At 28.4% G+C, this 12667-nt stretch overlaps 1 protein-coding gene across 1 annotated transcript; it reads right to left on the bottom strand.

Annotated features, from left to right (window-relative positions):
- Positions 1 to 1239: 1239 nt before the first annotated feature.
- LOC137805591 (uncharacterized) lies at positions 1240 to 2759 on the bottom strand. Its single transcript, XM_068605532.2, has one exon. The coding sequence runs from the start codon at positions 2402 to 2404 to the stop codon at positions 1649 to 1651; it is 756 nt and encodes a 251-aa protein (XP_068461633.1). The 5' UTR covers positions 2405 to 2759; the 3' UTR covers positions 1240 to 1648.
- Between the last annotated feature and the right edge of the window lie 9908 nt (positions 2760 to 12667).

Here is a 12667-nt window from a genome sequence, read left to right as displayed (position 1 = left end):
CTCGATATGAACTAACATTGTGAAGTAATAATTATTTAAAACAGAAATATAAAAGAAGAAAACAAAATTATTCGTTCTTATTGATTATACCATTAGACACGAGTCATGTTCTGGTTTTCCACTGTAGGAACAGGGTGGCCATCTTCAAAATTTTGTAATGCTCAAGCAACTGGAACATAATTTGATGAAAGGGGTTTTCAGAGAACTAAAAGAACTAAGAAGAGATTAATATTTTATTCAGCACCAAGTCATCACTATATTCTATATAATGCTTATTTATTTCATGAAGGAATGCTAATTGTGTACCCAATAATTAAATCCTCCATGTTAAGTAGTAGAAGGGAGAGAAAATTGGATGAAAAAATTTAAAATTTGTTGTGGATAATTAAAAATCCAGTGAGAATGTGGTAATTGAAAATGAAGTGCATTTGCTTGATAATCGAACAATCGTTGAGAAGAGAGTAATGCAAACGTGGGTTATTGTTGATTGTTGATGAGTGAGAATGTGGCACTTGAGTTAATGGTAGGGTCGTTAGCAGCATGTTTGGTTAGCACACGCAATATTCATACTCCATTTAAACCATCTTTGGCCAACTTCTCTTAGCCCATCCCATCATAAAAGGAAATATCAAACAAAACTAAAATAACTCAAAGGTCAAAAACTACATTTAATAATTAATAATTTTAAAATCTCACCCTTTTCTTTCTTTTTTAACTTTTATGTCCCCATCTTGTTCACTATGTTGGTGTCCTCCAACGTATATATTTATCTTCTTGTGTGGTGACTAAAAACTCTTTTTCTTATTAATATCATCACATATAAAAACAAATAAATAAGGACAGTGCTATTTTGTTAACGTGATAAATTGTTGCATTTGATTTATTTATTTTTTAGATGTTTATCTCATTAATAAACTGACGTCATTAGATTGTTGAAAGAAAAATAATTGGAAGTGCTTTTTGTACTTGTCCTGTTGTCCTCAATTAATTTCATTAATTAAGAATCATGCACTTAATTAAACAAAAATATACTTGTTATCACATCAGTGACAGGACGGCGTATTCTGTAGCAGCCAAAGGAGGTAAGACATTAAATTCATCAAACAGCATATTACCTCCATTTCATTTTTATATTATTTTATGTAAAAAAAATTGAATCTGTATTTAGAAAAATTATATTGAAACATGGTTATGAAGATCTGTAATTAAATTGAGTTCGTAAATTAGAAGATGTGATGATGATTCAGCAGCAAAAGGAAAAAAAGGAGTGGCATTATATTTAAAAATAGATAAAAAAGGGTAGAAAAGAATTACAGGCAGGAGCAGGCATTTTTTGTGTGAGTGTCGGATTTCTCGTGATTGTCATTGAGTCCCATAATGAATAGCCACCAACCTAAGGAACAAAAATAAACTTAGAATTCACCAAAAATAAATAAACGAATCCTCTAATGGTCCTTTATGCATCACTCCACAACTGTACAGATACCCCTTCTACGTGAAGTCAATATTATATTTTCCTTTGGCTCAAGCAACAATCCAATCACCATAATACCCCTATCCATCTCTAACTTTTACCCAACCCACAAGGCCAATCACGTCAATTCAACAATAAAAACTCTCGTCACGTCTACCTCACGTGACTTCCACCCTACGACGCTTGCGGCAAGGGAAACGACGTCGTTACCGCCACGCTGCTGTGATCCTTGCAACTCAGTGCTTTCAGTATTCTCCATGACACCTTCCCGGGGCTCCGATTCCCGCCCACCTTCTCCGCCGACACAAACATCGTGCTCGATGCGTTCCTCCGAACCTGCCGATTCTTCATGTCGTTCAGCCCCATCTCCGCCGGCACCTTCATCGTCCCGAACATCAGAGAGTACCAGCGCGGCTTTGTCGCCTTCTTCGACGCAGCCTCCGGCAGCGCGCCGCTCCTGCCGGATAAATTCCGGTCAACCTCCGAGACGGAGGACTCTCGCAGCCTATTGTAATCCAAACTCTTGCTGTTCCTCATCATGAGGCGGCGAGAGCCGGTGCACGTGCTGACACTGTTCGATCGCGTCACGGAGGAGAGAGACTCTGATCGCCGACGGCGCGCGGGCGATTTATCCTCTTCGACGATGAGGTTTTTGAGCGGAAGGAGTTTGCCGCAGAAAATGATGTCGTCGGCGGGGCACATGTCGGAGCTGCTGCTGCTGCTGAAGCCATTGAAAATCTCGTTATCGTGTAACGACGAGGGTCGGAGAATTTTCTTATACGACGTTTCGTCCAAGCTTGGAGTTCTGGAATTCCGGTTAAGTGGAAGGTCGCAGAGCGAGAGTGCCTCCTCTTGCTCTTCTTCTTCTTCGTCTTCTTCTTCTTCTCGGGATTCCAATTCTTTCATTATGTGTGCTTGCTCTTCTTCCATTGTTGAACAAAATTATGGGAACAATGGGTGTATATATATAAATATATATACGTGTGCGGTTTTCTTGGGTGCGGTAAAATGGGATGTTACTTATTTTGTAAGCAGATTTAGGAGCGAAGTTAATAAAGTAGTTGCGAGTTTGAGTGAGAAGCTAAAAATGAAAAACCGTGATTATTAGAAAGGGAAAAAGAAAAGGAGTGGTGGAAGAAAGAAAGAAGGGTGAGGGGAATTATTAGTATCTATCACACTTTAATTTTTGGGTTGGAGTGTACATAACGAAATTTCTCCCTGGAGTTTTATCCTTTAGGTAGGGTGCTTTGTGATTGTTTTGGCGATGGCTTCTAGAGAATAATATAGGAATGAAAATGAGAATAGGATACTGTGTCCATATAAATATTCCAAATTAATTTCAAGATTTTTCAGTGGCTGCTTTGCAAATACAAACACAACTATTCATGATTTGTCATTGCTGATCTTATTAATTAGCAACAGTAAAGGCAATTAAGGTTGCGAATAATGAGTATTAAGTATTAACGTGAAAAGAGTGGAGCTTTTTTACTGGTTTGGATTAGTGATGAATTTTGATTTAGGCCGCGTATGATTCGTAGCACGTTTTGTCCAAAGTTAAATACAGATACACACAATCCCCACTGGCCAATGTAGCACCGAGAGACCCCACGTCATGCCCAATCTCCTATTTACATTTTATTTTTTTATAACACCTAACTCACATAAACCTTTTCTTTTAAATTTCTATACTTAATTAAAAAAAATATATATATATATATATATATAAATACACTTAGGTTTACAAATTATTTCACCTAGTTTTTGAGGTTTGCACCCACTTATATATAATGAAAGGCTCTAATCTCTAGTTGATGTGGGATTCCAACAACTTTTTTATGTTTATTTATATCTTATTTTTTAAATATTTATTGAGTTTTCTTTTAACTCTTTTCTATATAAGGCATAATTTTTTATTTTTTATCCACTCATAAAGTACGTTAGTATTTTTTTACGTAGCATAAAAAAAGTTATATTGTCTATAAAAAATGAGATTTATTATTATTTTTTGTCATTTACTTTAACTATTATGTTATTTAAAAAAAATGTTTAGTAATTTAGCATTATATTCCAATATATAAATATTGTTAGATGATAAATATGTTTTATTGCTATTATTTTTTAATATTTTTTTTATTACATTCTCTATTTTAACTATACTTCGCTTTATTTTAAGTATTTTATTGTGTCTATTTAAAAGTATGTTACTTTTATTTTATTTTAAATTCACATAGAAATATGTAGATATATAGTATAAGATTCATAATAAATATGAAATATGAAAAACATATAACAATTGAAAGGTAAAATAAATATGATAAAATAATTTATCCACAAATAAAAAATATAACCAATTTATAATTATTTAAAAATTAAAAAAAATACAGATACTTATAAAATATATTTTACCAATATTTATATAAAATTATTATATAAGTATGTTTAATTATGTTCTTTAAAATTTATAGGACATTTTTTTCAAACAAATATCACTTAATAAGTCAATTTATTTACTTTAAATTATTAATTAGTTTTTCATCTTCGAGCTAATTTTATTAAACAAAATTTTAGGTGACTCAAAATCTTAATCAAATTAACTCATTTTGTAAAAACGTCTGGTATAATATTATCATAATAGCATTATCCAAAAACAATATAACTACATAGATATAACCTCTACTGGTAGCATGTTATATAGATAATATACAAACAAAATAATGTAAGGGTGAGTTGATATAAAATAAAATATATTATTATATAAATTTTGTCATTATATATAAATATTAATGTACTCATATCTACATATCATGTCATGACTAAATGTAATACATCTTTTAGAGGATTTTAAAAATTATAATAAATCAGTTTTTAACACTTTATATTTTCTACCAATGAGACCTTGGCTAGTTTATGTTCTCGATATTAAGGTACACAAAACATATGCTACCAAGGTATGTACACTTGTTACAGAGCTACATATAAGTCTTATTCAACTTCTTAACACCTGAAGTTCAGTCCATATGATTATATCATTAGTGAAGTCAATATACTTATGTTAATGTGAGTGTCATAGTTATTACTACCACCCAAACATGATATCACTCTAAGCATCCTTATACCACCCATCAAGGATTAGGGAAATCACTCATCTGGGGGCCACTCAACTAGAGTCAAACACCTTATATACATATATACCAACACATATACATGTTTATAAGACAATCCAACTCGGATCTACCAAAAAGGGCAAATATATCATGCATACATTATGTCATGTATTTCATCATTAATCATATACATTCGTAACATATATAACTAATCATACATTTTGTACAACATATAATCAATATAACATTGAACACGTATATAAAATCATATAACATAACATAAAATCATAATATTCCTACACATGGTCGTTTGAGCAAGCTTTTCTCGCTTAAGTGACCTCTTTACTATAAACAAGGTATCAAGTATCTAACTTGATCGGTGATATTGTTACTTAAGTGAAATGCAATCTAAGAATAACATCTTTTTTGGGTTCTCCTCACTCTAGCAACACCCTCGTCACTTGAGTGTTCTCGTCAACACTCGAGCAATAATCACTTGTTGTAAATACTCCAACAAGTTCCAGAGTCACCTCACCCATTTGACATTTGAGCGTCCAAGACATGTGTCATGCAATGTTACATATTCAATACATGTGCATATCGTCTTCGTTACACCTAAGCATTCAGAACAACATTTGAACCACTGGTCATATTTTCTTAGTGTTGTCGAACACTTGTGTAAAATGCTTTCGAAGGAAAGAGAATTGTCTTAATATCTCTCTCGCTCAAGTTTCAAGTGATCGCTTGAGTTATATGTCACGTCACTTGAGTAACCTCACATCATTTGAGTGATGTATGATGGTAAATGCAATGATTGTATACCAATTGGGTCTCACCTAAGGTACAACATATCGTTCAAGCGATATTCAACCTGATAGCACACCAAACTCGCTCAAAACATTTCTAACATCTACAAGTGATTCTACATTTCTCACACTCATTAAGAAGGCTATTCTTGCACATACTACAACAATGACACTTACTCAAACCAATAGTTTCATGAGAGAATTCACATATCTTCAAATTCTTTATAATCCATACATTAAAACAATCACCACATTCTAAAGATGTAATATTAGATTCTCTTACCTAGATTGAAACGTATTTTATTTGTAATTTACTTATAGCAATCCAAGAAAGCTTTCGGAATATCAACTTCACACCGACAACGTCTTTCGATAAAACATCCAATTAAGAAAAAAAAAATACTAGAACACAAGTAGGGTTGAATATATTTTTCAGATCTAGACTTCAATAATTTCAAAGTAATTTATATTTTCCCAACTCCTCAAAATCTTGTTTATTTTAAAAATAAAGTAATGAATGAATTTTCAGAAGAAGAAAAATAAACATATTAATTTGTATTTATAAATTTTTATTTCTTATTCACCTAAAATCTACTTATTAAAACAATACTAGCATGTTACACATTTCACTCAAAATTATAGTCGAATCAATTAAATTTAATAGTAATTTCTTGGAATGTTGGATTTATGATTTAAATATAAAGTGAATTTGAATCAAAGCTATTTATTTTCGTGAATGGAGTTTTACTGTAAAATCATCCTTTATGTACAAAAAATGTGTCTTTCAATAATAGTATTACGTGTCAATTTTTGGAAAATATGATGTTATCAAATAAATATGTTTTTCATATCCACTTGGTTTGAGTAGAATTTTGAAAATTTATTTAAAAAAATTTAACCAATAAAAACTCATTTATTCAAACTTTTTATTTCAAATCTGGTGAGAAGGCATCAGCATTCACTATTAGATGTTTGGATTAGAGGATGTGGGGAATAGAAAGTTGAGGGTGTGGGGAAGTGGAAAGTTGAGGGGATGGGGGAGTGGAAGTGCGAAGAAAGTTGAGGTTGTTTGGATTGGAGTATGATAGAGTGACTGTGTGAGAAAAGTTTATTGAAATTGGTGATGTGATGGTTGTAAGGATGTTTTAATTATTTTTAATGGTATAAATTGTAAGATTACAAATTTATCTGTGTATAAAAAAATAATTTTGGGTACATTTTAGTTAATTAAAATAATGTAAAATTTTAATTATAAATAAAAGAATATAAAATTATAATTATAATTATTAATAATATTATTATTTAATACATTTATTTAATTATTATTAATTTATTTAATTTATATTTATTATCATTATTTTAAAATTTTATTTTAATTAACATTATTATTTTATAAATTAATTTTACATATTATTTTTATTTTAATATTTAAACATTTATATTATTAATATTAATAAAAAATTTATTGTTATAAATATATAAATATTTATAATATTATTATTTATTTTATTATTATATTATATAATTATATTATATTATATTATATTATATTATATTATTATAAAGCCTAAAATTTTAAATCATATATTTTATTAATTCTGATTAATAGGAAAAAAATAGATAAAAAAATAGATGTTCAGTGTATGATTAATTCATAGGAAATTTTATATAAGAAATGAGGGCACATGCATCATTACCATATTTTTAGGTGGCTTTCTTTCTTCTCCCTCTTCTTTCTCTGCACTTGTGAGAAGGAACCTTCACCTTCCAGCCATCTCCTCCCTCGTCCCCGCATTCTCATTAATCATCTTATCCAAATAAGGGGATGATTGGGACATCCGTCGTTGTCGACTACAGTCTACCCCCAGAAGCAAACAACATACATTAATTTTATTTATTTATTTTAATGGAAGTTTTTTTTTCTTTTAGTAATTTGATTGAATATTAGTTTCAATAGCAGAAAAAAAGAGAAAATTAATCATCTCCCTCCTCTTTCTTTCTTTCTTCTCCCTTTTCTTTCTCTGCACTTGTGAGAAGGAACCTTCACCTTCCAGCCATCTCCTCCCCCGTCCCCGCATTCTCATTAATCATCTGATCCAAACAAGGGGATGATTGGGACATCCATCGTTGTCGACTACAGTCTACCTCCAGAAGCAAACAACATACATTAATTTTATTTATTTATTTTAATAAAAGTTTTTTTTCTTTTATTAATTTGATTGAATATTAGTTTTAATAGCAGAAAGAAAAAAAAAGAAAATTCTCTACTATATCCACATCTCGTTTATTTCTATGAAATACTAGACAAAATTGAACAAATGAAAAGGGATATATTTTAATTCTGGGATTGGTCGTTCTTATAAAAATGATTTTTTAATTTGATTGATAGGGACAACAAACATGAATTTATAAATTGATAGTAAATAATTTTTTTTAATTTTTTTTAAAATTGATAGTAAATAACGTGATGTATTTGTAAAAAAAAAATATTTCAAATAAGCTAGTTCATAGTATTATGAGATTAACGTTTTGCCACTTCACCATGGAAGGGGGAATTTTAGACAATATTTTGTACTTTCATACTATTTGCAACATAAACTCTTATATTTGGGGATCCTTTTTGACAATTAGAGGTTTTAAGCTTCTTCAAGTAGCTAATCAATTTGAATGTTTTTGTATATTAGGGAAATAAAGTAGCATGTCTTGTGCTACATTCAATTCCAGACTACCTTCTTGATTTAATCTTTAGGACTAACCATAACTTTGCTTTTATAAAAGAAAAAAAGTTAGAGATAACTGGATCCACCATTACTATGGTGTGAGATACCTGTTTTGATAAATTCTTAAAGACTCATTTCTCCCTACCCTTTATATTATGCAAAAAGAAATAAACAAACTTACCTTTTATATACTTAATTTTTGTGATGATTTATTATAATGACTTCTATTTTTCAATTTCTTTTAGAAGAAAGAAAATAGAAAGAGAAGGAAGGATTATCATAATTTAACTCAGAAAAGTAAAGATAAAAGGTATTGTTTTTGTTAATTGAATATTTTTATAATTATTATATTAATTTTTAGATTGATTTGTGTTTCACTCTTATACATGCCTATAAATATGCCTTTGTAAATGTCTTGTTTTAATATATGAACATTGTGTTTAAATCTATTTATGTAGGAGAATATATCGAATACTTGGTTTTTTTTTCCTTTGTTCATGTTGGAATCTTGAAACTCCTAATTATTTCAAGCTTCAAAATATACATATTTTTAAGTGAGAAATTTTCTTGATAGTGTTCAAATTGACACATCATTTTACTAATTGAATAAGGTTGACCTCTCAACACTATAATTATGAACAATATATTTCCTTAATTGATATAACATATACTAAAAACATTGTGACTAAGAGAGGAAGAGAGAGATGGAATGATATATAACATAATGTAGATCATTGTCTGGATGATTACTCTGACTATAGGTTAAAATGTTTTTTATAGGACCTAAGGACCTTGTAATAGGAAGGTTTGTAGGACAGGGAATGATCAACCATAAATGTTACTGGCCATGGTCAAAATGTTCCTAATGGTATAAAGAGTGTTAAGATGGAACGTATATTTATAACTAAATTCATATTCTGCGCAGTGATGCATTGAAAAAGAAGATTGTTGCTACAACATCTTGAAAAGTGAACGCAAAAGACAAATACCCAAACAGTACAATTAATCATTGAGAAGAAGTTCAAGAAATGAAATTGTATTTTTCCAAATCTAGTGCTAAGAGGGACATATTCATAACATTACATATGAATTATGGTTGTGAATAAGGCACTAGTCATTAGATATGAATTATGACCGCAAATAATAGGTCTAGTCATTGTTTCATAGATAAAGTTATATATGAAAAAAAAATTACATATAAATATACTTATGCTTTTATTTAGAAAAAATTCATAATTGGTTAGTTATGAATTTTATACATTACATACGGATTTCTTCTGCGAGAAAAAATGATTTTAATTTCTTTTGTGAAAAAAAATATTTTTCTTTATAATATCCATTATAACGAGTTAATCAATAAATAATTACTTTAAAATTGATTGTATGTATTAGAAGGATTAATATAACTTATAATGTTAACATCTTCACTACATGAAGTATCATCCAAACTCACTATAGTATACTATTTTTCATATTAACATGAGCATTAAAACTACATTTATAGGTGAGCCTTCTTTTGTTACTCAATCATACCTTTCATAAATTCTTTATTCGATAAAACTTACAATTTTACCTATAAGGATGACACAAGTACTTAAAATAATGTTGATAGACACAAAATTATAAAATTTCTTTCTTGAAGATAGTTGACTAAAATTTCTTATCAGTAATAAAAGATAAAATGTGCTATTGATATTCCTTCAGCCTAAGGCTTTGTTTGGATTAGAGGTTGTGGGTGAGTGGAAAGTTGAGGGTATGGGTGAGTGGAAGTGTGAAGAAAGTTGAGGGTGTTTGGATTGGGAGATGTTAGAATGGATATGTGAAGAAAGTTTATTGAAAAGTGTGAATGATATGATAATTGTGAGAGTATTTTAATATATTTTGAATAGTGTAAATTGTAAGATTACAAATTTATCCTTGTATATAAATAAATAGGAAAATAAAATATTAATGTTAAATTTTTGTTAGTAGATAATTTTAATATTATTAATAATTATTTAATAAATTTTATGTTATATAAATATATAAATATATAATTTTTATTAATTATGATTTTGATTACTATTAATAATAACATTAATATAATTTAAGAAAATATGTCATGAACATTAATTAGTTGCAAAAATATATAAAGTTATTATTACATTTGATGTAGAGAGATATATACATGTTAATTTGAAATTATGCAAATTATTACAATATTTTTTTATAATTTTTTTAATTTTAACATTAATAAATTATGTTAAATCTACAAAAATTAAAATCCTAAACATTATAAATTTTGAATTCCATTCTGTTAAAATAAATTTTTTAAATAAAAATTTCTATTTTTTATAAACAATTCATTTTCTTAAAAATAATTACTTTCTACATTTATTATTAAAAAATCAGATTTCTTCTCAAAAGTTTGACTGGTTATTTTAATTAATACAACATTTTTTATAAAGTTTTTAATTATAACATGAACAATTTATGTCAGATATAAAAAAACCTACAAATTTTTAATTCCATTCTATAAACATATTATTTTTAATTCCATTATGTAAACATATTCATTTTAAAACATAATAATTATCTACATTTATTACTATAAATTGAAATTTCTTATCTAAACTTTTTCTGCTTACTTAACTTACTAAAACATTTATTTTGATTTTGTAATTTATAATATTAATTTATAAAAACCCTACACATTACAAATTTCTATTTCCAGTTGAAAAAATATTCAGTTTAAATAAATAAATTTTTTTCTTATAAATAATTAAATGTTATAAAAAAATGACTACAATATTTTTTTAATATTTTTAATGATAACATTAATAATTTATGTCAAATCTAAAAAAAAAAATAACTAAACATTATAAATTTTTATTTCCATTTTGTAAAAAAATTATTTAGAAATAAAAAGCTATTTTTATAAAACAATTTAATTTTTAAAAACTAATAACTATCTACATTTATTATTAGAAATTCAAATTTTTTTCTCTAAACTTTTTTGCCTTTTTAAATTACTATAACATTAAAATAAATAAATTATTAAAAAACCTGAATAGAATGAAGGCCTGTGATTTATGGTGGCATGTAGGAGAAAAGAGATAAAAAAAAAGGGTAGAAAAGTAATATTTTACATCTGATGTGACATTCTCTCCTTTCTCTTCATTTTTTAGAAGATGCAATATGCCCTCCACTTTACCTGCAGTCTCTTCCTCACCCACGTACATAACTGGAAGCAAACGGGGTGATACTGTGACTTCCATCGTCGCAAACAGTACCACCCCTAGAAGCAAACGGTACCTAAAAGTAAGAATAAGTTGCGTGGTACCAATACTTTCTCCTAAGAAAACAACCATGTCGTCAAGGCTGTAATAGTACTATCAACTTAGTCATCAAGAAGGCTTTATCGTGACAATTTGGATCCGTTAGAGCGGGCTGCTTCTTCCTGCACCTCCATACCTTCTTGTGCCACCCCCATAAATTATTTTTATTCCAAAAATATCCTTTTCAATATTTTGGATTACATAATCCTGAGGTCTTTTTTTAGATTCAAAATTAACTTCCAGATTATGTAATCCGGAAGTCTTTTGTGATTAGCTTCCAGATTACATAATCCGGAAATCTTTACTATACATAAGATTAGGTTTCGGATTATGTAATCCGAAAATCTTTTCTATACATAAGATTAGGTTTCGGATTATATAATCCGAAAGTCTTTTTTTCATATGTGTTATTAGCTTCCGGATTACATAATCTGGAAGTCTTTTCTAAATATGAAATTGACTTTCGAATTATGTAATCCAGAATTTATCCGGATTACATAATCCATAGGCTTATTATTTTAAATCCAAGGGGGTGAAAAAAAAAGATAAAATGGTATTTTCATATTTAGTATGAGGTTGGCACAAGAAGGTATAGAGGTGTAGGAAGAAAGAGTCGTTAGAGCGTTATCAACAAGTTCATAAAGTGGGCTTTTGTTAGTGTCAGTAAGGCAATTTCTTCTTGCACCATATCAATTTTTACTTACACCCTATCATTTATTTTAAAATCCCAAATTATTAATCCAGAATAGTAAATAAAAGTCAAAAACAAAAAAAATACATCCCGAGAAAAAAAATCTAGAACACAAAATTAAAAATGCATTTTGGATAAAAATTTCCAGAATTCAAAAATGTGTTCTGGATATTGAAATTCAGAATATTTCTAAATAAAACATTCAGGAAATAATTTTTATTTACAACTCCTTTTAATTTCGTCACATAAGAAGGACACTTTTGTTATTTTCAATAATAAATTGAGTGTATGTTGAAATTGAGGCAAATTCTTCCTGCACCATATCAATTTTAACCTTCACCATATCAATTTTTTAAATTTCCAAAACTACCCTTATTCTAAATTAAAAAATCCAAAATAATAATTATAATTGAGAAATAAAAAAATACATGCTGGAAAAAAAAATTTGAACAGAAAACTAAAAATACATTCTGGATAAAAAATTTCAGAATTCAAAAATATGTTCCAAAAATTGAAATCCAAAATATTTCAGATAAAAGTTTCAAAAATAATTTT

Source organism: Phaseolus vulgaris, chromosome 3, assembly GCF_051622355.1.
Source record: "Phaseolus vulgaris cultivar YP4 chromosome 3, ASM5162235v1, whole genome shotgun sequence".
Lineage (NCBI taxonomy): Eukaryota > Viridiplantae > Streptophyta > Magnoliopsida > Fabales > Fabaceae > Phaseolus > Phaseolus vulgaris.
This window is presented reverse-complemented; position numbering and strand designations above follow the sequence as displayed.

Bases quoted from the DNA above. Each gene is read 5' to 3' on its own strand.
- LOC137805591 (XM_068605532.2), bottom strand. From the start codon at position 2,404: ATGGAAGAAGAGCAAGCACACATAATGAAAGAATTGGAATCCCGAGAA.